Source organism: Stegostoma tigrinum, chromosome 17 (genome assembly GCF_030684315.1).
Source record: "Stegostoma tigrinum isolate sSteTig4 chromosome 17, sSteTig4.hap1, whole genome shotgun sequence".
Taxonomy (NCBI): Eukaryota; Metazoa; Chordata; class Chondrichthyes; order Orectolobiformes; family Stegostomatidae; genus Stegostoma; species Stegostoma tigrinum.
The window spans coordinates 37,307,752-37,335,615 of record NC_081370.1 but is presented as its reverse complement, the minus strand read 5'-3'; the positions used below and the strand labels follow the sequence as shown (position 1 = coordinate 37,335,615).

General features: G+C 44.1%; 1 protein-coding gene across 2 annotated transcripts in view; it reads right to left on the bottom strand.

The window, feature by feature from the left end:
- mical2a (microtubule associated monooxygenase, calponin and LIM domain containing 2a) overlaps positions 1-27,864 on the bottom strand; it is a 274,841-nt gene that overhangs the window by 34,332 nt on the left and 212,645 nt on the right. For both annotated transcript variants that reach the window (XM_059652085.1, XM_059652084.1), the window contains 4 exons: positions 22,204-22,388; positions 13,420-13,494; positions 5,484-5,581; positions 203-1,673 (listed from right to left, as the gene is read on the bottom strand). In XM_059652085.1, coding sequence (XP_059508068.1) covers positions 203-1,673; positions 5,484-5,581; positions 13,420-13,494; positions 22,204-22,388 — 1,829 coding nt within the window. The remainder of the gene's footprint in view (positions 1-202; positions 1,674-5,483; positions 5,582-13,419; positions 13,495-22,203; positions 22,389-27,864) is intronic.

The window sequence follows — 27,864 nt, the reverse complement described above, 5'->3', positions numbered from 1 at the left end:
CACTGCACCATTATAAGCCCCTTGAGATAAATTCTATTAAAAATTTCATTCCACTAATAGTTGTACCTGTCTACTAGATTCTGCATTTGGATTACTAAATTTCTCCACTTCTTTACAGCTCCTAACTTCTCTCCATTTATTTACTGATCTATCCTTCAAGGTCCAAATATTTTGATTTTTGCCAAAAAGAGAGAAAGATTACCTGGTTGTCTGTTACATTCTTTAACATGCTGGAGTTTAGGAGAACCTGACGTGGTGCATACACTAGATAGAGATTCCTTCATTTCTGTCCTCCTAATGCTCTTCTTCTTGAAACTGGCAAAGATTGTCCAAGTGTCATTCTTTGATCCAGTCACCATAGAGCTATCCAACTCTAAGACTGGTTTCTCATTACTTTCAGCTTTTGTGCTTCCCAATCTCAGCGAAGAAAATAGTGCATTGTTCCTCTGGATGTAAGAGTTGAACTCTGACTTTATCTGACTGGAATCAATACTCTTTACTGAGATGTCATCCCTAGGATTTGCATCTTTCTTCTTTTGCAGTGTGCTCTGCTGTTGCTTTTCACTCCTGGTAACCTTGCTGAAATCTTCACTTGCACTGCTCAGTGGTGAGGTGTTGTGAAAATCTCTGTGACCTGGTGTGTTGGCAGGCTCTGATGATACATCCATGTGCTGATTTGTAAGCGGAGAACTCGGTAGAATTGAACTTGGTTGTTCAATATCCTGGGGGGACGAAGGTGCCCCTTGTGTGAAACTATGGAACCTACTGAGAGACAATCCATGGAAAGAATTATTTGCAAGAGTCCTGGCCCATTTTGTCTTGGGTTTCTTATCTTGAGTCTTTTCCACACTGCCTGGTAACACTGGATTCTTTCCATAAGAGAAGGACTTAAACGCATTGACTAAGAAACTCAACGGGGATTTGGGAGAATCATTACCTGAAGTATGATCACTGGGTGAAGAAGACCCTCCCACATGAGAAGCCTTTGGTGGGCTGTGAAGATCTGAGTTTGTTGAAATGCTTGGTTGAGGTAAAACTGAGGATTCAATTTTAGTCTCACTTGGATTCTTTGAGTCGAGATTTGTATTATGAATCTTTTCAACAGGGTCCGCAATTACTTTCACCTCTTTAGTCTCCTCCAAGCCCTCCATGGTTGCTTTCCCTGTGACTGAGGAATTCCAATCCAGTGACTGCGATGGTTGTGTTGCTGAGTGAACCGATCTTTCCACCGCATGGTGTGATTGTCTATTCAGCGGTGGTGGCTTTTGTAACATTGAATCGCCCATTCCAACAGTCCCAGTTAAAGTAAGCTTCGGATGAGGAGCCTGATTAGTCTCTTGGTCTGATGAAGTAGAGACTTCTGAAATGAGTGTGTTCTCATCCTTTGTAATTCTATTAGTTCTGACACATGCACCAATCACAGCCTCTTGTCGTTCCTTCTCTGAGCCACTGTTACACCAAACAGACAATTTGTGGGCTGTCCTGGTGGAGTGGGATGTTGGAGCTGGATGGAGTTCACTGCTTGTCAGTCGGATGTCTGTGTTGTTGGTTACGTGAGGTGGAGAAACTCTGACAGAGAGCTTTGAAATCTTGAGATCTTTTTGTGGCCATAGTGACCAGCTTGGTAAAGAATGCCCTCTCGTCAAATGAGACGGGCTGCGAACAGAGGGAACCTGGGTGCAAAGAAGGTTAAAAGTCAGTAAATCACAAGGCTAGCCATTCCTTCCTGTCCTACATATTTTAGTTAATTCCAATGAGACCGTAGGTAATCCCATTCCCACTCTGATTAACACCAACCCACCTTCAGTTAACTCAATTCTCCCTTCTGATTAATCCCATTTTCTCCTCCAATCAATTTTATTCTTCCCCTGTCTTCTGCAGAATCTATGCTGGAGAGCAACAACTAAAAGCCTTTTCCCATTTTCCTTTCACTGACTCTTGAGGTCCAGTTCCCAAGGGACACTCAACAATACAGATTCTTGGCATTTCTTTAACCCTGCCAGGCAATGCCTGACTATTTGGCCCATAGTGTTACAAATGAGACAAAGAACTCCCAGGTGCGAATATCTACAAGATGTATCTGGTCAAACCTCCTTTAACAGCATCTTCCAAACAGGAAATCTTGAGAAGACTTAGAAAGATAAAGCCAGGAAATATATGGGAACACCATCTGAAAGTTCCTCTCCAAATCACATCCCAAGTAAACTTGGAATTATGTCTTGTTCAGTGATTGTTGCTAATTATTTGTTCTTATCAATCGTGCCCAAGTCTTCTCTGCAGAGAAAGGATTTATAAAGGCAAATCTATACAACCAATTTCCCAAGGTCAGTCAAAGGATAATTGCAGTTTCTTGTAAATTTCAGGCTCCAGATCAGATGATCTCAGCACGAAATGACTGTGGTTCTTCTCAGATTGCTTTGCACTTATAATAAGCTGTGAGACTTGAGCGCATGACAAGCACCCGGCAGACAGAAAACCTTCGTAAAAAAATTCCTCGCCAATTAAATCACCTTTTTTTTATTAGCTGACAATGTGTTGAGGTGAATTGAATAAAAGTTCAACTTACTGTACAATTAAAATTTTCAATGAGCTTGCATTTAGCTTCTTGATCATCCCTCAGTAGTGTTTGAAAACTGATTAATTGATAATTAATTCTTTGGGTGTGAGTGACAGATTTCAAGACCAAAATTTATTGGACAGACAGAATTGTCCTTGTCAAGAGGAAACTCCAATAAAGTTGAAGAGGGGGTCAGATCGAAATGGCACAACTGCAGCCATTACAGATAAAATTCCAGTCATGTTCATTGAATATATCCATAACATGGGGTGGGCTCTATGCATAGGAGGTTGTTTTCAAACAGAGCATGGCACCAGAATTTGACTGTCGGTGTCCTGCCGCCTAAGGAATGAGGAACTTGCCAGAAAGTGCTGACACAATTGATAACTTATTTGGAATTTTCCTGATTTTGGAAACATATGTTGAATAATGCCACCGTCCTCTATGATATTTCCCATGTGCAATACTTAATCTCAGCTTTTACAATAGATTCCAATCTCTATCCCTTGAGCTCAACTAACCATACGGTCCAAAATGAGGCAATTTGGCCAAGTATGTCTGTTATATTCTTTAAAAGAGCTATCAAATTAGGCACAGCCCTGCTACAGTTCCTCTTCAGCTCGCAAAGATTTTTTTTCAGGGTACACAAAAAAACAGATCTCTACCAAAGGTCATAGATCACTTGAGGCTGTGTGTGATAGCCAGTTTAGGGAATAGGGTAATAATTTTGCACAGTGCACAAGAGGAAAACAAAGGCCAGGACTCCCGTTCCTGATCGCTGACCATTCACTGGTGCTGAAATCTAGGTGCATATGGTTCCCCAGAATGAACCGTACTGGGCTGACCTGGAATTGTTCCACCCCACGTTGCCTGGCGAAACTCACTGTCTAAACCGGTGCTTCACAAACATTGCAAGGCTTGCAAACTTTCACGACTCCCTTAGTGAGATCAGGTGAGGAGGGAGGAACATAGTATTGGAGACCTAGGAGAGGTAGGGGAGCATTACAGCAGGAGTGCAGCTGTTACAACTCAATCAGAGCTTCATTGTGGGCATTGATGCCCACATTGGGAAAGCCTGATCTAAACCACTGAGACAATATACCAGTTGGTACTTAGTGGTAAAGGCACCTACACTGAGCCAATCACACACCTACAACAACCCCATACTTACTCAAATAAACTTACTCAATATCCACATTCAGCCACACACAGTCACTACCACATTGCACAGCCCCACACCTACGCACTCATACACTCTCTCACACACACTTGTACCACACACGGATACACAGATATGCTCCTACAGGCCCACAAACGCATGCAAGCACACTCTGACACGCACAATCACACATTTGATAGTCTTCAACACAAGGTTGGATTAGTGTAAAACTGGTCTTGAAATCAACCTAAGATAACAAAGTGTGAGGCTGGATGAACACAGCAGGCCAAGCAGCCTCTCAGGAGCACAAAAGCTGACATTTCAGGCCGAGACCCTTCATCAACCTTTCAGGTTAAACTAAGACTGACCTTCTACTTCCTGCAGGGATTCGGTTCTGGACCCTAATTTACTGAGGTGACACAGGAATTTCCATCAGCACAAACAGATCTCCTGTGGTTTTGCTCACCAGCTGGAGTGTAGCTTTCACTAACCTGGCCTGTCCCTTTAAGAACATATTTCCATGGCTTGTGCTGTCAAATAGTCTAACCGGGCACATTCACAAGGATATGTAATCGTCCCACTGCATTGTGGCAGACTCCTGGACCCATGAGACAGACAGCGGACCAAAACAAGAAATATCAAAGATGCTGCTTGGCCTGCTGTGTTCATCCAGCTCCACACTTTGTTATCTCGGATTCTCCAGCGTCTGCAGTTCCCAGTATCTCCAATATCAAAGAATGTAAAGGGGGAACGAGATCTTGGAAGAAGAACATTCTTAAATTGCCTGTCATTCCTTTAGTATGTTTCACTGATGATTGGGAAATGCACCAGCAAATTGTTTCAGAGATTTCTATTCTGTGCCTCAACTACAAGTGTATAAATCTGCTGAGCCTCCATAATCAGTAGAAAGTGAGCCAGTTCATGCCATGTCTCCAAGGACCATGAGACAAAGGAACATTCTGTGCTAATTAAGAGATTACACTGGCTTTGTTCATTAACAATGCCCCAATCTGCTTGCATTCAAGTCCACGAGCAGCACTGGAGACTGATAAGAGCTCGCCATATTCAATATCTCAGCTGCACAGATCAGCAGAATGTCACCGTCATTGTAAATATTCGTATTTACATTTTCGTGGCTGTCAATAAGGCTTTAATTTAAATTTCACAATCTCCTTTTCCTCCTCTCAATGCATTGCTTTCCACAAGAGACACTTAGTGACACCTGTGTTTCCAGTTTTGGACCAACCAGACTGTCCGTGGTGATTTTTCTCTATGTCAACCAAGGCTCAATATTTCCTCTGAATCAGCTCAATCGCAAAGACTTAAGCCTGAAATCTAGGCTGACAGAATCTGTGCCGAACAGAGCAATATTGTAATGTGAGACTTGCTACGTATCGAGTGAGCCAGTTTATTGAATTCCCCCAGCAGTTCAAGATGAAAGATCTGACAGCCACGATTTACAAGGTGCATTCTTCCTTTCCCCGGAAAATATTTATCTCTCAACCAGCAGATGATTGGCCGGCCAATTATTACTCTGTTGTTTCATTGAGATTATTGTACACAAATTAGCAGCTGCCATTTCCCACATTACAACAGTGATCATGTTTCAAAGGTAACTCATTGGCTGTGAACTGTGTTGAAACATTCTGGCGTTGTGCTTGGCTCTAAGGAAATGCAGATTCTTTCTTTTCTCTTAACTGGGTTCCTAAATGATGATGAATCAATCTGAAAAGCAAGTGCCACTAGATACCAACTGACTATCCATACCTGGGTGATATGGTCTGGACTCTCACTGGAGTTCGTTTGATTCAAGGTAGTTTCTCTCATTGCTGGTTCAATCTTTTTCCGCAGCAGCAAAGGGAGCTCTTTAATAGAAAAATGGAAGATTTTAACTCTCAGCAATCCGACTATAATTTTGATTTGAAAACTAATTGAAGAATGAGAAATGTATAAAGCACACAATCTAGAGGTTGCCAATTGGGCCAATTCCCAGAGATGTTACCATACAACCTTCAGCTGCCTTGCCCTCATTTGTTCATTTTTGTGGATCCTCAGCCAACCAGAAGGCCAGCAAACTTCTACATTGCCTGATAGGCTTATTCTTGACTCACGCTCATAGCACAATCTCCCCATCACCAACATTGTATACCCAACAAAAAACTCTCAAAGAGAATGTTTGCAAAAACACAAAAATATGTTTGCCCCACTCAGTGATTTTTCACACAGGCTTTCATTGCCATCTCATCCGAGAGATTAATGTTCGATCCCTGGAGACTCCGAGGCAATCCTGGTGGGTTCGCAATTCCTAATATTATCACATTTCTCAGCACGCTTTCAAGTATGATCAGTGACTTTAAGGTGCTGATAGAAAACAACTCACTTGTATAAGCTACGCACTGTAATTTTAATCGTCAAAATTAGAGTTTATGTAAGATTATTAACAGAAATTGATGCGTATTACTCACAAAGTCAATTGAACAAAAAAAATACAGGATTATTTCAGTCCTGACCAGTGAGGTATCACTGCCCTCTCAAGGCAGTTAAAGGCACAACAGTGAAGAAAATGACAACTTTGTCTGTTCTGGTCTTTTGTTTTTAATTGTCCAAGACGTGATTATCATTGTCTGGCCCAACATTTGTTGTATACCCTTGGAAAGGTGCTATGCTTCAGGAGTTCCAGAATTTCAACCCAGTGACGCTGATGATATAATTCCAAGTCAGGACGCCCTGCGGCCTGGAGGGGACCCTGCATGTGGTGGAGTTCACTCACGCTCCCGGACGCTGCCTCGCCAACCCTTCTATTTCATAGTCCTCCTCCTCTTTGAATCTTCCGTTTCCTGACTGTTGCTCTCTCTGACTTTTCCTGTTCACCAGTCCTCCTTCGCATTGACCCTCCAACTCACCGCCTTGGTAGTTCATGACTTATCTCCAAAATCTTGCAACTCGATGCTACTCTTTATTGCAATTTACCAGCATTCTAATTTAGCAAGATACACTACTTAAACTCACCAGGCATAATATCATAACACATTTTTTTCTGTTGGGAGCTTGCTGTAGAAATTAATTAAAGCTGTTAGACTGGGTTTAATGGGAAATATGACTTGCTCATCATTGTTTCACTTAAATTGGCTCTCTTAGGGAAATTACTTAATACAACAATTATTCGAAATCAAATTACAGAATTCAAGCATTTAAGGTAATAAGGGGTGTTTGAGGGTAACATGAATTAATCTAGTAACAGACAAGCCATAACAATTTCTTTAATCTCAACATGTCAGGAATTGCCCCATAAACATCAAGCCATGGCTCAGTAGCTTGCACTTTCTTGTCTCTGAGTCAGAAGGCCGTGGGGTTGACTTGCACTCCAGAGTCTTGAGCTCAAAATCCAGGTGAACATTCCCATTGCAGCACTGGTCAGGTAGTCCTGCGCTGTCAGAAGCACTGTGTTTTGAATGAAACATTAAACTGAGGCCCTGTCCACTCATTTGGCACTGTTTAGAATAGGAAATTTTCCCTGGACAATATCTATCTTTCAATTACCATTACTAAAAACACATTATCTCTCTATTAGCAATTTCTGCTCATGAGAACTGGCTCTGTGAAAATTGGGTGTCACCTTTCCCAAATCGTGACAGTGTTTTAATTTCAAAAACCTCATTGCCTGTGAAGTTAAAAAGTCAGCCCGATGCTGATTTCATAAGTCTTATTTCTAACGATCAAATGACTTTTCAACTGAAATTACCTGTAGCCACAGGATTAGCTAGAAACGAATGTCTTTAACATCAACAGATGCTAAGAAAGTGCGGATTTTAATTACTGCACTGATGCCTTGAACCATGTTGCTGTTATGATTTGAGATGCTGAGGGATCTTGACGGAAAAGCACTTGTGACTGTTAAAACTTGTTGAACTGTCCTATTCTGTGGTAAACTTCTTTTTCAGACTGTGTTATCAAACTGAACAAGGTTATTGTGTTCAGAGATGAGACATCTGTATTTGGAATGAAGGAACAGACCTTGAGAATTAACACGTTATGACTAACAAAAATGCACACCAACAACTAGCAACACCAACCCAGCCATGTCCAACGAACATCATTAAATGATGACCTGTTTACAAACTGCCTGCACTGGTAGAAAGCTAAACGGTATAAAAGCCAATGGCTGCAGAATTTCTTTACTGCAGTCGGGGTGTAGTGACCTGGCCAACCAGAGTTTAAAGTTGAACTGTCAATTCACTAGATTTGATGATATTGCGTATCTTCAGCTACTGGGCCCTAGGGTCTGGTCTTCCCTCCCTACGTTTCTCTGCCTTCTCTCTTCTAAAACGCTCCTTAAAACTTACCTTCTTGGGTAGACATTTGGTCATATCATACTATCACTCACTACGTTTGTTTAACTCTTCATGGAGGTGCAGGTAGGAGGCGAGTACATGGCCTGTCATCTCAGCAGAAGGATTGAGCTGCTAACACTTGTTTACAGAGCAGATGGCCTAGTGGTATTATTGCCAGGCCTTTAACCTAGAGATAGAGCCAATGTTCTGGGATCCTGGGTTTGAATCCCACTGTGGTTAAAACTGCTGTCCTTACCTGGTCTGGCCTATGTATGGTTCCAGATCCACAACAATGTAATTGACTCCTGAATGCCCTTTGGACAATGAGAGATGTTTAATAAACACTGTGCCTAGCTAGTGACACCCATACATCTGTGAACCATTTCAAAAAGACAAGGACTGGTCATCCTTTAGATTTCTGATAATCTTTTGTATCATTGTCACTGCACTGCTCACAGTGTAATGTTTTGTTTTATAATTAAACCTTATATAGTCGTGGTGGTTTCAACTTTCTCTTGAATGCATAACAAAATTCTACAGATGGAACTTGTGTATGTTTGTCTTGAGTGTGATTTTACATAAATCCCCAGTGAAAGAATTATAAAGCTATAGATTGTAAGAAAATTCTCTGTCACTAATGCACTAGAATGGATTTAGTCTTCCTTTTTATGCGGCATGCATGAGCACACGGTTCAGAAAGATGATTCTCTTCCGCTTCTCAAGGGAGAGTAGAGATGGATAAAAAGTAGTGACCAATTGCAACAAATTGCCTGATGCACCTGTGGCTCCTCTGAATCAGAAAGCTATGGGTTCAAGATCCAAACAAGAGCTGAGCACAGAATCCAGGTTGGTGCTATCTGAGCAGTACTGATAGACTGCTAGATAATAAAATGTGAGGCTGGATGAACACAGCAGGCCAAGCAGCATCTCAGGAGCACAAAAGCTGACGTTTCGGGCCTAGACCCTTCATCAGAGAGGGGGATGGGGGGAGGGAACTGGAATAAATAGGGAGAGAGGGGGAGGCGGACCGAAGATGGAGAGTAAAGAAGATAGGTGGAGAGAGTGTAGGTGGGGAGGTAGGGAGGGGATAGGTCAGTCCAGGGAAGACGGACAGGTCAAGGAGGTGGGATGAGGTTAGTAGGTAGCGGGGGGTGCGGCTTGGGGTGGGAGGAAGGGATGGGTGAGAGGAAGAACCGGTTAGGGAGGCAGAGACCGGTTGGACTGGTTTTGGGATGCAGTGGGTGGGGGGGAAGAGCTGGGCTGGTTGTGTGGTGCAGTGGGGGGAGGGGACGAACTGGGCTGGTTGAGGGATGCAGTAGGGGAAGGGGAGATTTTGAAACTGGTGAAGTCCACATTGATACCATATGGCCGCAGGGTTCCCAGGCGGAATATGAGTTGCTGTTCCTGCAACCTTCGGGTGGCATCATTGTGGCAGTGCAGGAGGCCCATGATGGACATGTCATCAAGAGAATGGGAGGGGGAGTGGAAATGGTTTGCGACTGGGAGGTGCAGTTGTTTTTTGCGAACTGAGCGGAGGTGTTCTGCAAAGCGGTCCCCAAGCCTCCGCTTAGTTTCCCCAATGTAGAGGAAGCCGCACCGGGTACAGTGGATGCAGTATACCACATTGGTAGATGTGCAGGTGAACCTCTGCTTGATGTGGAATGTCATCTTGGGGCCTGGGATGGGGGTGAGGGAGGAGGTGTGGGGACAAGTGTAGCATTTCCTGCGGTTGCAGGGGAAGGTGCCGGGTGTGGTGGGGTTGGAGGGCAGTGTGGAGCGAACAAGGGAGTCGCGGAGAGAGTGGTCTCTCCGGAAAGCAGACAGGGGAGGGGATGGAAAAATGTCTTGGGTGGTGGGGTCGGATTGTAAATGGCGGAAGTGTCGGAGGATAATGCGTTGTATCCGGAGGTTGGTAGGGTGGTGTGTGAGAACGAGGGGGATCCTCTTAGGGCGGTTGTGGCGGGGGCGGGGTGTGAGGGATGTGTCGCGGGAAATGCGGGAGACGCGGTCAAGGGCGTTCTCGATCACCGTGGGGGGAAAGTTGCGGTCCTTAAAGAACTTGGACATCTGGGATGTGCGGGAGTGGAATGTCTTGTCGTGGGAGCAGATGCGGCGGAGGCGGAGGAATTGGGAATAGGGGATGGAATTTTTGCAGGAGGGTGGGTGGGAGGAGGTGTATTCTAGGTAGCTGTGGGAGTCGGTGGGCTTGAAGTGGACATCAGTTACAAGCTGGTTGCCTGAGATGGAGACTGAGAGGTCCAGGAAGGTGAGGGATGTGCTGGAGATGGCCCAGGTGAACTGAAGGTTGGGGTGGAAGGTGTTGGTGAAGTGGATGAACTGTTCGAGCTCCTCTGGGGAGCAAGAGGCGGCGCCGATACAGTCATCAATGTACCGGAGGAAGAGGTGGGGTTTGGGGCCTGTGTAGGTGCGGAAGAGGGACTGTTCCACGTAACCTACAAAGAGGCAGGCATAGCTGGGGCCCATGCGGGTGCCCATGGCCACCCCCTTAGTCTGTAGGAAGTGGGAGGAGTCAAAAGAGAAGTTGTTGAGTGTGAGGACGAGTTCAGCTAGGCGGATGAGAGTGTCGGTGGAGGGGGACTGGTCGGGCCTGCGGGACAGGAAGAAGCGGAGGGCCTTGAGGCCATCTCCATGCGGAATGCAGGTGTACAGGGACTGGACGTCCATGGTGAATATGAGGTGTTGGGGGCCAGGGAATTGGAAGTCCTGGAGGAGGTGGAGGGCGTGGGTGGTGTCACGGACGTAGGTGGGGAGTTCCTGGACCAAAGGGGAGAAAATGGAGTCCAGATAGGTGGAGATGAGTTCGGTGGGGCAGGAGCAGGCTGAGACGATGGGTCGACCAGGGCAGGCAGGTTTGTGGATTTTGGGAAGGAGATAGAAACGGGCCGTGCAGGGTTGGGGAACAATGAGGTTGGAGGCTGTGGGTGGGAGGTCCCCTGAGGTGATGAGGTCGTGAATGGTGTTGGAGATGATGGTTTGGTGCTCGGGTGTGGGGTCATGATCGAGGAGGCGGTAGGAGGTGGTGTCGGAGAGTTGGCGTCTGGCCTCGGCGATGTAGAGGTCAGTGCGCCATACTACCACTGCGCCACCCTTGTCTGCGGGTTTGATGGTGAGGTTGGGGTTGGAGCGGAGGGCTGCCCGTTCTGCGGGGGAGAGGTTGGAGTGGGTGAGAGGGGTGGAGAGGTTGAGGCGGTTGATGTCTCGACGGCAGTTGGAGATGAAGAGGTCGAGGGAGGGTAGGAGGCCTGGGGGTGGTGTCCAGGAGGAGGACTTGTGTTGGAAGCGGGTGAAGGGGTCAGTGGAAGGAGGGTTGGGTTCCCGGTTGAAGAAGTAGGCATGCAGGCGAAGACGGCGGAAAAACTGCTCTATGTCCGTCCGTGACTGGTATTCGTTGATGTGTGGTTGTAGGGGAACAAAGGTGAGCCCCTTGCTCAGGACTGACCGTTCGTCCTCAGTCAGTGGGAGGTCTGGGGGGATGGTGAAGATGCGGCAGGGCTCAGTGTGGCTGTCTTCGCTGGGGTTGCAGGCTGTGGAGGTGGTGGGCGGGGCGATGAGGTCGTCGGCCGTGGGCGGGGTTCCGTCGGCCGTGGGCGGGGTTCCGTCGGCCGTGGGCGGGGTTCCGTCGGCGTCGGCCGTGGGCGGGGTTCCGTCGGCGTCAGCCGTGGGCGGGGTTCCGTAGGCGTCGGCCGTGGGCGGGGTTCAAGCAGAGGTTCACCTGCACATCTACCAATGTGGTATACTGCATCCACTGTACCCGGTGCGGCTTCCTCTACATTGGGGAAACCAAGCGGAGGCTTGGGGACCACTTTGCAGAACACCTCCGCTCAGTTCGCAAAAAACAACTGCACCTCCCAGTCGCAAACCATTTCCACTCCCCCTCCCATTCTCTTGATGACATGTCCATCATGGGCCTCCTGCACTGCCACAATGATGCCACCCGAAGGTTGCAGGAACAGCAACTCATATTCCGCCTGGGAACCCTGCGGCCATATGGTATCAATGTGGACTTCACCAGTTTCAAAATCTCCCCTTCCCCTACTGCATCCCTCAACCAGCCCAGTTCGTCCCCTCCCCCCACTGCACCACACAACCAGCCCAGCTCTTCCCCCCCACCCACTGCATCCCAAAACCAGTCCAACCGGTCTCTGCCTCCCTAACCGGTTCTTCCTCTCACCCATCCCTTCCTCCCACCCCAAGCCGCACCCCCCGCTACCTACTAACCTCATCCCACCTCCTTGACCTGTCCGTCTTCCCTGGACTGACCTATCCCCTCCCTACCTCCCCACCTACACTCTCTCCACCTATCTTCTTTACTCTCCATCTTTGGTCCGCCTCCCCCTCTCTCCCTATTTATTCCAGTTCCCTCCCCCCATCCCCCTCTCTGATGAAGGGTCTCGGCCCGAAACGTCAGCTTTTGTGCTCCTGAGATGCTGCTTGGCCTGCTGTGTTCATCCAGCCTCACATTTTATTATCTTGGAATCTCCAGCATCTGCAGTCCCCATTATCACTGATAGACTGCTGCCCTGCCACATCCTAATCCTGTTTATTCAGTGTATCTATGTCCAAACGTTCCCCCAAATGCCTGCATAACCAAATTCACTGCATGTTGACAGCAATGTATGGGAAATGTATTGAGATGTTTTTGAGCTGTGACAAGTTTCCTAAACACCAAGATTACTATCTCAGCCGCATTGAAGTTGAGAAGTTTGGACTTTTAAACTCCATTAATCAACATACAAATTACAGACATCAAATGTATGAAATGTACATGTCCTTCACACATTTACAAATCATTAAACAAACATATGCATTTATATCAGAGATAGTAAGAACTGCCAATGCTGGGGTCAGAGATAACACAGTGTAGAACTGCAGGAACACAGCAGGCCAGGCAGCATCAGTGGAGCAGGAAAATTGATGTTTCGAGTTGGGTCCCTTCTTCAGAAATGGGTTTTAGGGTTAGGGCTGAGGAAGGATCCCAACCTGAAACGTCAACTTTCTTGCTCCTCTGATGCTGCCTGGCCTGCTGTGTTCCTCCAGCTCCACACCATGTTATATTTGCATTTACATAGTGCTTTTACGACAATAAGATGTCCCACTGCGGCTTTATCAGACAATATTTGACAGACTGATGAGAAGATGTTAGGATCTGGAAGCAAATGTTTGCCCAAGAAGGATAGGTTTTAAGCAGTGTTTTAGAAGAGAGAAAGCAGAGAGACTGTGAGAGGAAAGATGAGACTCAAGAGCCCAGTAGCTGAAGGCACAGCTGCCAATTATTGAAAGTTAAAAATATTGGCTGTTCAAGGGCAAGCATAGAGAATTAAAATGAATTTTCATCATATTTCTCTCCTTACTGGTCTGGATTATCTTCCTCCACGTCTCTTGCCTGTTGTTTCTTGGAGCACTGAAACTCTGAGCTCGCCTTAGTGCTGCGGCATAAAACAGAAAAAATTGGGTTAAAGAAAACTCCAGTGTGAAAGAGTCACTTAAAAATGACTGGAAGAATTTCTATAAGCATTCCTAGATAATATTTCACAGTGCCACGTACAGGGATGCTGTGGCCAGGTGTAGTCTTTGATTAATGCAGGCTTAAAGAGTAAGGGATAATTTGACCAAATGTACAGATTTATCTCAGATCCCAATTTGAAGTCGTACATCCCTACCTTGTTTTTATATTTCTAATTTATTGGTCAACATTTATAAGAGGAACTGCCTGTGTTAACATATCATACTATAGTTTCAGCCTCTCACCAGCAGAGGCATATGAACATGTATACTCATGAATGTACAGATTGCTTGTAGACGAAGAAGTTAAGCTGCTTGGTGCAATAGTCAGTCAGGTGGACCTCGTAGAATATGAGTTCCCTGATTGGGGGTGTTAATCTGATCCAATCAGGGAGCCCTGGCTGGCAGATATGAACAGGAGTGTCAGGGGTTCTGTTCACTCCAAGAGCTGGCTCTGAGCTAGCTGAGCCAATATCATGTACTGTGCTTGTGTAAAAAAAGGGTGATTTGGTGATGGGATACCAGCTTTCATGGAGTTATTTCACTACTGACTGGGGTTAATTGACGAATGAAGTTACTGAGAAAATATAAAGGGATAATGAGGGGTATTGAGTGTGGACTGAGGTGCGTGACTGAGTAGTCAATAAACTTTATGCACAAGGACTTGATATCCTATGTTCTAGTTCCCTGTTCTAATTCGACTTTGGCAGCAGAACATTGTAAATTTTAGAGTTATTTTCAGATGAAAGGCTGCAAATTTGAGTTACTTTTGGGGACGATTGCTGAAACCAAGTGTAACATGTTGAAATATGGTCACCCGTTGATGTTTTGTGAAGTTGAGCCATATGAGTGATTGAGAAATGAAGTAGAGATATGGAGCAAAAACAGAAAGTGCAAGAGAAACTCAGCAAATGTGGCAGCATCTGTAAAGGGAATAACTGTTTATATTTTCTGCCCATTGATACTTGGTCAGAAAAAAAAATTACCTTAAAATGACCTCAGTAGTTCACCCATCTATCAGCTCAGAGGTTAAAAATCCTGCTAAAGGGTACATGAGTAAGGGGCTATATGTACAGTAAACACATAGAAGAGACCAACAATAAATCTGTCATCTAAACAATTTAGAAGCAGTTTCCACCATTGCCCATTGTGAACTTCCCATTAGCATGGGGAATGCTATGCTAATGGGAAGCATTAGTATAGATTTGAAAGCAATGGATGAGGAAAAATAAAGTTTTCTTCTTGCAGTTCATAGACTTGGAAATTAGATTTAGTCAGTCTATAACAACATATAGTAAAAGAGAAAGTGCTGTGATGGGAAAGGTAATGGAGAAACAGATTGGAACTGAACTGAGGACACTGGCTAAATTCCTAACTGACAAGGTGGGGAATTTGCTGATGAAGAGTTTCGGGATGTGTGTGGAAACCTGTACTTTTGGTAGTGAACACTGGAAGCAGAAATTCTCTTTCGTTATGGAGTTTTAGAAAAAAAATCATGCAGTGAGAGATTAGATGTTTCCTAAAATGTTAGCAGACCAACCAAATTGCAAGTTGATAACTGACCTGGTGTGGGCAGTGTTGGTAAAGAACTCATTGTAATCACTGGCGGTTACAGTCCATATCAATTGATTTTCGGAGAAACCCAAAAACTCCATCAGTAATGAGTAACTATCACTCTGCTTGGAAAGGGATTATAATTTGCTTCAATTTTTCTGACCTTTTGAGTGCTCAACCTACAAATTGCAGGGCATTCATTAAATTTGAGATTTCATAGAAAATGTACAGCATTGTAAAAGGGATCAAAAATAAATGTTAATCCAGTGGGCACGGTATATTAGAAAAGAGAAGGGCAAAATATACAAATGGCATGGGTAGATAGGTAGTGATGGAAACACCGTTAGTTTACAACCGAGAAACTAAACTGTTGGGATGCTTTCCTCAAGGTTAATTGACACTATCTATGCCCTGACAGAATCTGAGCAAGCCATAGAAAATGACAAGACACCATTCACTTTGTATACACAGAAACTTGGGAAATATCAGGATCAGATTATGGCCCATAAGGGGCTTGTTGAAGATGGACAAAGAGATACAGACACATTTTCCTATTTTCCCCAGAGGACAACAGAAAGTCAGCAGAAAAGTAGCAGATATGCCAGAGTACACCAGATGATTTCTGAAGAAGGGTCTAGGCTCGGAGCATCAGCCTTCCTGCTCCTCTGATGCTGCTTGGCCTGCTGTGTTCATTCAGCTCTACACCTTGTTATCTCGTATATAGGCCCAACTTGTCCAAGGATAAACTTATCACCCGGGCTAAAGGACTTTCTTCTGCATCATAACTAACTGTGTGAATTGGTCGAATGACAATTCTCTGAAGTGCTCCTAATGCTTTTGTATCTTTTATCTAGAGAGGAGGCCAATGCTGTGGGCAGTTCTCCAGGTGTGGTCCTGGACATTCTCCATTCTTCCTTCTGTATTCTATTGCAATATTCTAAATCACTTGCTGTACCTACATTCCAACTTTTTGTGATTCATGTACTAGGACACCAAGATCTTCCTATACAGCCAAGTCCTGAAATCTCTCTCCATTTAAATTGTCTGCTGCTATTCTGTTCTTCCTGCCAAAGTGGATCAGTTCTCATTTTTCTATGTTATACTCCTATTGCCAACCACTCACTTACCCTGTTCACATTCCTTTGCAGACTCTTTATGTCCTTGTCATGATTTACTTTTGTACTTGTCATTGTGTCTTCAGTAAGCTTCGCAACAACACATTTGATCTTTTCATCCAAGTTATTTGCATAGATTGTGGGGTTGTTGGTTAACTCAGTTGGCTAGATAGCTGGTATGCAATGCAGAGTGGTGATGCCAACAACATGGGTTATAAAGACTGAGGTTATAAAGAAGGACTCTCCTTCTTAACCTCCCCCTTCACCTGAGGTGTGTGGTGACCCCTAGGTTAATCCACCATCAGTCGTTTCTGCCTAATGAGAGAGCAGCCCTATGGTCAGGTAGGACTATGTTGATGTAATCCTGTGTAGATTGGACATAGTTCAGGGCTCCACCCTGACCACTGTGGCACTCCAGTAGTCAATAGCTTGCCAACTTGAAAAATCTCATTTATCTTCCTTGCCACTTCCTATTATCCAAACAATTCTCTATCCATGATGGTATGTTACACATACATGACAAACTCTTATGTTGTTCAAAAAGGTTTCATAAGGCACCTTATCAAACACCTTATAGAAATCCATGGACACCAGATGTACAGGTTTCCTTTTATCCACATTATCCTAACAGAACTTTAATAAATTAGTTAAATGTAATTTGCTTTTCCCAAATCTACATTGATTCTGCCCGATTGCATTAAGATTTTCTAACTGCCCTGTTGTGGCTCCCTTAATGTTAGATTCTAGCATTTCCCCAATGTTGGGCTAACCAGCCTATAGTTATCTGCCGTCTGCCTTCCTCCTTTCTTGATCAGATGTTACATTTGCCTTTTTTCAGTCTGACAGGACTTTTCCAGAATTGAGGAGATTTTGGAAAGTTGCAAGGTTATCTGCTATCTCCAGCGTCTCTTCTTTTAGGTCCCTCAGATATAGATCATCCTGGTGACTTGTTCAAATAGATTTCTCAATGCTCTTTCCTTGTTCTATATTGCTTCCTCCTTTTCACCTCCTGACCTACAAATAACTGTGTCCTCTATCGAGCAGGCAGACAAATAAAATATCTATTCAGCTCCACCACCATTTCTTCATTTTTCACTATTAATTCTCCAGGCTCATTCTCTCAAGGACCCACACTCACTTTTACTTACTCATTTCTAAAAGGATTTCTGAAAATTCTTACTTTATTTCTGGTTAACTTCCTCTCACACTTTAGTTTCTCCCTCTCCATTAATCTTTTGTCATTCTTTGCTGATTTTTAAATCACGTCCAATCTTCTGACCTACCATTAATTTTCACAGAACAGTAAGCTTTTCTTTCATTTTGATCATATCTTTAAGTTCCTTAATTGGTATTTCAGGAATCATAATTACAGCATTTGTAACATGTGCAGAACCCCTGTCAGGAGATGAAATTGCTTTAATATATTTTAGCTGATAGATGGCTCTATTAAGAATCACAGATCCTTGAAAGTTGCCACCCTGGTTGACAGGGCTGTTAAGAAGGCATACAGTGTTTTAGCTTTTATTAATAGAGGGATTGAGTTCCAGAACCAAGAGGTTATGGTGAAGCTGTACGAAACTCTGGTGCGGCCGCACTTGGAGTATTGTGTACACTTGTGGTCACCGCATTATAAGAAGGATGTGGAAGCTTTGGAAAGGGTGCAGAGGAGATTTACTAGGATGTTGCCTGGTATGGAGGGAAGGTCTTACGAGGAAAGGCTGAGGGGCTTGAGGCTGTTTTCAGTAGAGAGAAGAAGGTTGAGAGGTGACTTAATTGAAACATATAAAATAATCAGAGGGTTAGATAGGGTGATAGGGAGAGCCTTTTTCCTAGGATGGTGACGGCGAGCACGAGGGGGCATAGCTTTAAATTGAGGGGTGAAAGATACAGGACAGATGTCAGAGGAAGTTTCTTTACTCAGAGAGTAGTAAGGGAATGGAATGCTTTGCCTGCAACGGTAGTAGATTCACCAACTTTAGGTACATTTAAGTCGTCAATGGATAAGCATATGGACGTACATGGAACAGTGTAGGTTAGATGGGCTTCAGATCAGTATGACAGGTTGGCACAACACCGAGGGCCGAAGGGCCTGTACTGTGCTGTAATGTTCTATTCTATTCTATTCTATAATACCAGTTTCTGGACAGCAGCGAGCACACATCAAAGGTACTCCATTGGCTTGAAGTGACCTGAGGTGATGTAAGTTAATCTAGAAATGCAGGTTTTCTATTTGTTGATGCAAAGCAATTACTTCATATGGTGAAGGAAATTGAGAACAAGATGATTTCACCTGGAAATTAACATCAGACAATTTAGGAATGAAATCAAAGAGCATTTCTACATAGGATAGGTGGCAATTTGGAACTTTATGCCTCAAAAAGCAACAGATACTGTGGGTTTAAAAGTTAAAATGTCTGCAGGAACCTGCCCAAGATCTTGATGGCAGCTGTGCAGTGTGTTAATGCTGGGAGCAATGTTAGTTGCTTGAAGATGCCTGTGGCTCTGGAATGGTCCCTGCAGATTGGAGGTTAGCTCATGTCACTCCAATATTCAAAAGGATGGTAGAGAGGCAATAGGGAATTATATCAGTAAGCCTAACATTGGTAGGGGGAAAATTTTTGAATCCATTGCTGAGGATTTTATAGCAGAGCCTTTAGAAAGCAATGGCAGGATCAAACAAAATCACTTGGATTCATAAAGGGGAAATCATGCTTGACAAATTTGTTGCAACTAGTGGAGTTGACAAGGGGGAGCCAGTTAATGTAGTGTATTTGGACTTTCAGAAAGCATTTGACAAAGTCCCACATAAGACATTAAATATATGCAAGATTAAAGCGCATGGGATTGGGGGGAAGTGTATTGAGATGGATAGGAAACTGGTCGGCAGAGAGGAAACAAAGAGTAGGAATTAATGGGTCCTTTTCAAATTGGCAGGCAGTAACGAGTGGGATGCCACAGAGATTGATGCTAGTACCTCAGCTGTTCATGATATATATTAATCATTTGGATGAGGGAACAAAATGTAATTTCTCAAAGTTTGCAGACAATACCAAGTTGGGGGGGGGGGGGGGTGAACGGAGATGAGGATGCAGAGATCCCACTGCATGATCTTGACAGGTTGGGTGAGTAGGCAAATCAATAGCAGCTGCAGCATAATTTTGATAAATGTGAGGTTATTCACTTTGGATGTAAAAATAAGAAGGCAGATTACTACCTAAATGGCTGTAAATTGGTAGAGGGGAGTGTGCAGCGGGACCTGGGCGCCCCAGTCGCTGACGGTAATCATGCAGGTGCAGCAGGTGGTAAAGAAGGCAAATGGTACGTTGGACTTCATTGCGAGAAGTTTTGAAGACAGGAGCAGGGATCTCTTGTTGCAGTTGTACAGGGCGTTGGTGAGACCACACCTAAAATATTGTGTGCAGTTTTAGTCTCCTTTTCTGAGGAAGGATGTTTTTGCTCTTGAGGGAGTGCAGCGAAAGTTTACCAAGCTGATTCTGGGGATGGCAGGACTGACATATGAGGAGAGATTGAATAGGTTAGGATTGTTTTTGCCAGAGTTCAAATGAATGAGGGGCTTCTCATAGACACTTGTACCATTCTAACAGGACTGGACAAGGTAGATGCAGGGAGGGTGTTCCTGATAGTGGGTGTGACTAGAACCAGGGATCACAGTCTAAGGATTTGGGTTGGACCTCTCGCCCCCAGCCACCTCAAAGAGAAAGGAATGGGAAATTGATTGAGATCAGGAAAGTTGTGAAGGAGTGATAAAGTAAGCAGAAGGGATTTATTTTCACACAATGCATTTTGCTGTGATCCAGGCTGTGCTGCCGGTGAAGGAGTTGGAAGCAGATTCAACAGGATCTGGCTCAAGGGAATTGGATAAATATTTAGTGTGGTCAAACTAGCAGGATTATGAGGAAAGATCAAGTCGTCAGGGGCTAATTCAATAGCGTTTTCAAACATCAAGCACAGCTATGATGGGCCAAATGGCCACCTTCTGTGCTTATAGGTTTCTATAGCTCCTCTTATGTTTTGTCTTATTTTAATTAGCAGCAATAAAATATAGCTATATAAGAAAATGGCTGATAACCTGCAGAAATGATCACATCCACATTGTAGCAGAATTATACTGATTTCCTCCTATGAGTAAAGTATATTTTTGCAATAAAAAGATAATGACGTCTATAGGCCCAAGCATGGTTGAGAGGCAAACTCTCTGACGCCTCCTCCACTTCCTGTAAAATTTCAGCCAAGTCAGGGGCAGGTCAGCTGCTCTCTGGATCCCAGAACTTTCAAATCCACTCATGGAGCATAAAATCCTGCCCTTGGAATGAGTGGATCAGTTCTTCATCTTACCACTAGATGGTAGTGTGTTACACTAAATGCTCATCAACGATTTTAAATAATTATAAAGCTTTTCATCTCAAGACATCCCAAAGATCATTACAGCCAATTAAGTGCGTTGTGAAGTGTAGTTGCTGCTTTTATTTGTAAATGTAGTAGCCAATTTAGGCACAGCAAGCTCCCAGAAGCAGCAATATGATAATAATCAGAGCATCAGTTTCACTGTGGGGACTGCAGATATTGGGGAATCTGAGATAACAAGAAGCAGAGCTGGATGAACACAGCAGACCAAGCAGCATCAGAGGAGCAGGAAGGCTAACGTTTTGGGCCTAGACCCTTCTTCAGAAATGAAATGATTTCAGAAAAGATTTCTGAAGAAGGGTCTAGGCCTGAAACGTCAGCCTTCCTGCTCCTCTGATGCTGCTTGCCCTGCTGTGTTCATCCAGTCCCACACCTTGTTATATCAGTTTCATTGATGTTGGTGAGAGATAAAATACTGCCCCAAAGAACTGGGGAGAGTGAGGGGTCTGCTCTGATGTTTTTTCAGAATAATGGCAACTTTGGCATCCACTTGAGAGGGTTGCCTACTGAGGCAGAGCTGGCACAGAGATACAGCAGTGATAGATTGTCCCTCCAAGGAGATTCATTCAGATATTCAGGCCTACATTAAAGCTGTGTAAAATGAACATCGTTCCACCCCAATGCTGCATTTTTATTCCAAATGCACACTTAGATTGCTGCAAAATGTTCAGGAAATAATAATTCAGCCTCTGCTACAATGTGGATGTGATCATTTCTGCAGGTTATCAGCCATTTTCTTATATAGCTATATTTTATTGCTGCTAATTAAAATAAGACAAACATAAGAGGAGCTATAGAAACCTATAAGCACAGAAGGTGGCCATTTGGCCCATCATAGCTGTGCTTGATGTTTGAAAAAGCTATTGAATTAGCCCCTGACAACTTGATCTTTCCTCATAATCCTGCTCGTTTGACCACACTAAATATTTATCCAATTCCCTTGAGCCAGATCCTGTTGAATCTGCTTCCAGCTCCTTCACCGGCAGCACAGCCTGGATCACAGCAAAATGTATTGTGTGAAAATAAATCCCTTCTGCTTACTTTATCACTCCTTCACAACTTTCCTGATCTCAATCAATTTCCCATTCCTTTTTCTTTGAGGTGACTGGGGGAGAGAGGGCTGATGTGGGGTTCCTGATCGACTGGTCCCTGCAGTTTGGGATTAAAGAAAGAATCTTGATATGGGGGTATTTGAACTTGGCCTCAAAGTGACTGGGTGATTGAAAATGAAGAGGCTGTGGGAGTGTGGTGCTGGGGGACGTGTGGGGTGTGTGCTGGGGAGGTGAGGGAAGGTGGAAGCTGGGAGCAGTTTTGCTGGAATAATTGTGAAGGCTTGTGGGCACATGGTCAAACATTGATGGTATGGTTCTCTCAGAGGGAGACTGCCAGCATCTGTCAAATCCCATCGACACAATAAAAGCAGTTTAATGACACAATCTGTGCTTCGAGGTACACAGCCAAAGTGAAAGGTTTTGGGTGTGCAGGAGAATGAGTCCAGAAGAAAATGTCAAACTTGGAGGCTGACATTATGGAGTTTACCTTCCTGAGCTTTGGAATTTGGGTTGAATTGACCGGCTTGTGATTCCTCTTTACTCTGTGGCTGATGGTGCCTCTGTCTCATTTCTTTGTCCTCTGCTTCTGGTAAGGAGCCTCCCAGGCCAGAGGGGATCATTGCTTCATGGTCAGAAGGGTCAGTGCAAGGCTCCTCTCTCTCACCTTCAGAACTATTCAGGTAAAAACATAAAAAGAAAAGAATTTGAGAGACTAAATGAATCACAGCCTAGCTTTCAGTACGAGCAGTGCAGAAATTTATACAGCAAGACTGTAGATTCTTAACATTAAACTGATTGTAGCGAAATATTCTGGGACCTTCTGCCTGAAATCGGAATCAGTAACAGCGCTTCAGCATCAACAAAAGCTTGAATTTATGTAGTGCCTTTCCCATAGTGTGTGGGCTCAATTGGTTAAATGACTAGAGAGTGGTGCAGAATGAAGGAAACAGCACAGGTTTTGTCGCTGAACTGGCTGTACAAAAAAAACCCCCAAAAATACAGATACAGGAATTCAGAAACTAAAACAGAATTTCTTCAGAAGGGTCACTGAACCTGAAACGTTGACTCTGCTTTCTCTCCACAGATGATGAGATTTTCCAGCAATTTCTGTTTTTGGTCCTGTTCTGGCTGTGTTTGTTCATAGAAGCATCCTGACCTTGCCCTGTAGCTTGTTGGAGTGGTTAGCATTATCGCAACATAACCAGTTGTCTTTCTCTAATGCAGAGAGGTACCTCTGGCCATTTTTTAGTGGAATTTGGCTCCTCACCAACATAGTATACTTCACACCTCCCCAAACAGGTGACCTCAGGCAGCAGGTGCGTGGGAAAATGTAGAATGCAAGCTTCCCTCCAGCTCACATGCCATCCTGACTTGGAAATACATCACCATTTCTTTATCATCATTGGATCAAAACCATCATCGTCGTCATCATCATCATTTGGTCAGAACCTTCTGGATTAATTTGATAGCCATTTGAAAGAGCACAATGAGCCAAATGACCACCCTCTTTATTAAAACATCCTCACTTTTGGTCCCATGTTGTATTTTTTTATTCATTGTAAAAACACTGCAGACTCCTCACTGACCTATATGGACTCCCTTGATTATCGTTGTTTTCAAATTACCTCCTCCCTATCTCTGCAATGTGCTCCAACCCTATAAGATCCAAATCAGAACCTCGATGTCCCATTTCATTGGCAGTCATGCTTTCTGTTGCCTGTCTCTCCCTAAACCTCAAAGCCTCTCTTTCTTGTTTACTTGTATCAGCAAATGGTCTGCCAACATTTATGACTGTAGTTAGTGATATGTAACAGGCTAGTAATCTATTATTTTGTAGGAACGATTAGGGCTCAGAAAAAGGCGACGATCCTGGACTTCTTCAAAACAGCAAGGTGTTTTACATTCACCTAAGCCAGCAATTTGAGCCTTGATTTAAGATCTTATGTAAAAGGTGACAATGCAATGTTCCCTTAGCCCTGCAGTAAACTTTGCACTCAGGCCCAGGAGTGGGGGTGAATCCAGTACTTTATGACTCATAAGAGAGTGTGCTATCCACTAAGACACAGTTGGCGCTCTCATCTCTCACCTTCATTAAGACATGACTGAACACCTAGCTCTTTGAATGAGCTGTTGGTCACCTAACCTAAGATCACCTTATGTGTCAAATTTTGTTCCATCATGCTTTTATGAAATGCCTTGGGACACTTTACTATGATAAAGGTGCAATATAAATAGGATTGTTTTTGTTATATATTTTATGTACATCATTTGAGCAATCCATTCATTAGAGAACAATGCAGCGTCTGATTTTTTCATGATCCAATTGAACAATACACGACTGGGAAGCAGAACACACAAATGAAATAGGAGCTGGAGTGGGGTAATTGTCTTCTCAATGGTCTCCTGTTCCAATGGTCTGAAGCAAAGTCAAGATGAATCCATTAGGACAGGAAATAAAGGCAAAACATTTGAAAAAATCTCCGGTTCTACATCATCCGACAAAGTATGAACTAATATTTTTCCTAGTGTCTACCACAGTGTTTAGAGTTACATTTTTGAGCTTCTGGTTCCAATAATCTTTTTATTAAAGTCCAATCACTAATATAACCTCCTGAGGTCTGTACAGGCACAGAATCTGGGAGATGGATTTCTGAGGAGTGTACTCACCAGCTCCCAGACTGAATGACTCATTTCTAACCTCAAGTTAATCAGCAGTGAGGTAAGCACCCATGTTAAATGATCTGATGTCAAACGAACCTACAGGCTATTGGAACCAGAACTATGTAGCTTCAGAGAAAAATCTGTGCTTAGCTCAGCTACCACAAGTTCAAACTTGATTGCAAAAGGCTGAGAAACTGATTACTCTCCCCGACTTTTGGGCTTTCTCCCCAGCCTGGTGTGAACACTCCTCATTTATCTCGGTCCAAAACATGTCAAACCTGACCGCACCTGGGGTGAGGGTACTTCTGCAGCGAACGAATCCTGAAGTGGGATTCAAACTCTGATCTCAGAGGAAATGGTGTTACTGCCAGAGCAGGAGAAGAATCTATTAGGAGGCATATTCTTCTGTGTACCCTGTATTTAAAACTTTGCACAACTGATGAAGTTGATGTGCAAGTGCTCTGGTGTCGGGATGGCTTTGGAAATTCACAGCAGGCTGCTAGAATTGTTTGATTTAACAACACAGGAGGAGGCATTTTACTCATTACAATTATGTCACTCCCTTCCATATTGCTACAATTATTTCCATTGTAACGTTACCTTTGAACATTATGTAATTTACTTCCACTGCTGTTTCAGACATTGCGTTCCAGATCACAACAACTCAATGTTTAAAGCCACTCTCGGTTATCTTCAGGTTCTTTTACAAATTACTTTAAGATTGGTTTCTCTGGTCACTATACTCTACTATTTAATCTATCAAAACCCTTAACAATTTTCAACTCTCTGTTTAAAGGTCAACAATCCTAGGTTTTGAGGCTCTTCATTCCTTGAACCAACCTCTAGACATCTCCAAGACATTGATATCTTTCCCAGAATTAGGCACAATACTCTACTCAGGCTGAAACCTGTGGTGTGAGCAGGTTCGTATGACTTCTGTGCTCTGTCAATGAAGCAAGTCATGTTTGAAGAATCATAGAATCCTTACAGTGCAGAAAGAAACCATTCAGCCCATCGAGTCTGCAATGACCCTCTGATGAGCATCTCACCCAGACTGGGCTCCCTACTTTAATCAAGTAACCCCACGCTTCCCATGGCTAACCCCTCCAGCCTGTATATCCCTGGACACTGCAGGGCAAGTTGGCATGGCCAATCCACCTAAACTGAACATGTATGGACCGTGGGAGGAAACTGGATCACTCAGTGAAAACCCACACAGACACGGGGAGAACATGCAAACTGCACACAGACAGTCACCACAGGCTGGAATCGGGCCTGGGTCCCTAGCACTGAGGCAGCAGTGCTAACCACTGAACCACTGTGTCACCCACTAGGGTACATTCACCCAAACTAACAGTCTTCACTTTCAAACAATCACACTGAACTATTTCGAAGACGAGCAAGTGAGTTCTTGACTGTGTCCTGACCAATATTTACTCATCACTCAATATCACTGAAAAATACATTATTCAGTTATTTAGTTAATCACTACTCGTAGGCTCTTGAAGCTGCATTTGCCTAAAAATAAATCAGGACTCCCCAGTCAAACCGCTCACTGATTGACAGGATCTCTTCCCTACTGAAATGATGTTAAAGGTGTGTAAAAATTCAAACTCTTTCTTTCTTTGCCAATAAACGTGGAGCTTCGCAAACACAGCAGATCAGACAGCATCAGAGGAGCAAGAAAGTCAACGTCTCGGGCTGAAATGCTTCATCAGGAGTGAGGAAGGGGAGGGGAGCTGTCCAGCCACAGCAGATCACCATTTAATGTGATCGGGGTGGAGATGCAACACTTTGTCCCATGTTTATAGTCACAGGCAAGGGAGAGGCTGACCATGAGTCTTTGAGTGGGATATCTTTCTGGGTGGCTCACAGTGTCATCGGTCTAATGGAGTTAGTTGCCTGTCTTTGATTTCATTTCTTGCTGGATTGGAGAATTTGCCAGCTCATTCAGTGTTGATTCAGTGTACCTACAGATCTGTGGGGAAGGCAAGGTCAGGGACATGGAGAAGAAGATACAAAACAGAGTAGGTTACCATGAATGTTGCTCGGGTTGTGGATGAGTGTTGGTTCTGCATGCTGTGGGAATGGGGTCTTAAATCCTTGTAAGTATTTGTCGTAGAGTGGCTGTGGGTCACCATGATTCCTAGTGGTCTTAGGTGTCTTGTCAGTTCCGATATGTTCTTGACGTAGGGCAGTGCGGCCAGTGTGTCAAGTCCCCCTGTTGTTGTCTGTTATATAGGCATCTGTGGATGAAGTCGCGGGGATATCCATTTGAAGTACGATCTTGTATAAGTGTTCTTCCTCTTTCCTGTGTAGTTCTGCAGTGCTGCATATATAAACCCACACAGACCAAAATGGGAAATGACGGTACTCACCACAACAGATCGGACAGTACAAATTCCAAGTGGAGTAGAATAACATCGCTTCATCAGAGGCTCCACTGATAATGTCACCTCGCATGGTGACGAAATATCTGAACGAGAACAAGCCAGCTCGGTGAGCAAGTCAAAGTAGGCTATGGTTAAGAGTATTCTGGTTGAAGTGTCCAAGGTGATTAACGGAATAGATTGACAGAGAGAAACAATTTCCTCTGGTGGGGGATCCAGAACAAGCAGGAAATGCCTTAAAGTTAGAACTCAGTCACTCAGAGAGGTTACTGGAGGTCTCCCCCTTCAGAAGCTGATGGAGATGTGAGAGCTCAGGGCTGAGACCACCAGTTTTTTGTTAGATTAGGAGACAAAGGGTCACAGAACCAAGGTGCTAATTGAGGCATGATCTCAGTGAAGGATGCAGCAGCTGGCTCAAGGGGCTTTGTGATCTCCACGTGTTCCTTTGTTCCCACACTTTAGTCCTAGTCCTGATGATATTGTGTTCTTATGCTTGTAGTTTGCTGAAGTGCTAATATTCCACAGCACATAATCACAGGACTATGGGGAAAGGCAGTGACACTCCAGTCAAAGAACAAAGAAGCTATACAACACAGGAACAGGCCCTTTGGCCCTCCAAGCCTGCACTGCAACATTATGCCCTTCCATACTAAAACTGTCTTGACTTACAGGTTCTCTGTTCCCTTCCTTTTCAGGTATTTGTCCAGTTGTTTCTTGAAAGTTGCTGTTATGTCTGCTTCCACCACCTCCTGTGGCAGCACATTCCAGGCACTCCCCACCCTTTGTGTGAAAAATGTGCCTTGCACATCTCTTTTAAACTTCCCCTCACGCACCTTGAACCTGTGTCCCCTCCACCCTGGGAAAAAGCCTCATACTTCCAACCTAACCATGCCATTCACAATCTTATAAATTTCTATCCAGCCACCCCTCAAATTCCTGCATTCTACTGAAAACAAACCCAGTCTATCCAACATTTCTTTACAGCTAAAATCCACCATACCATACAGCATCCTGGTAAACCTTTTCAGTGCCCTCTCCAAAGCATCCACATCCTTCTGGTAGTGTGATGACCAGAACTGCACACAACATTCCAAGTG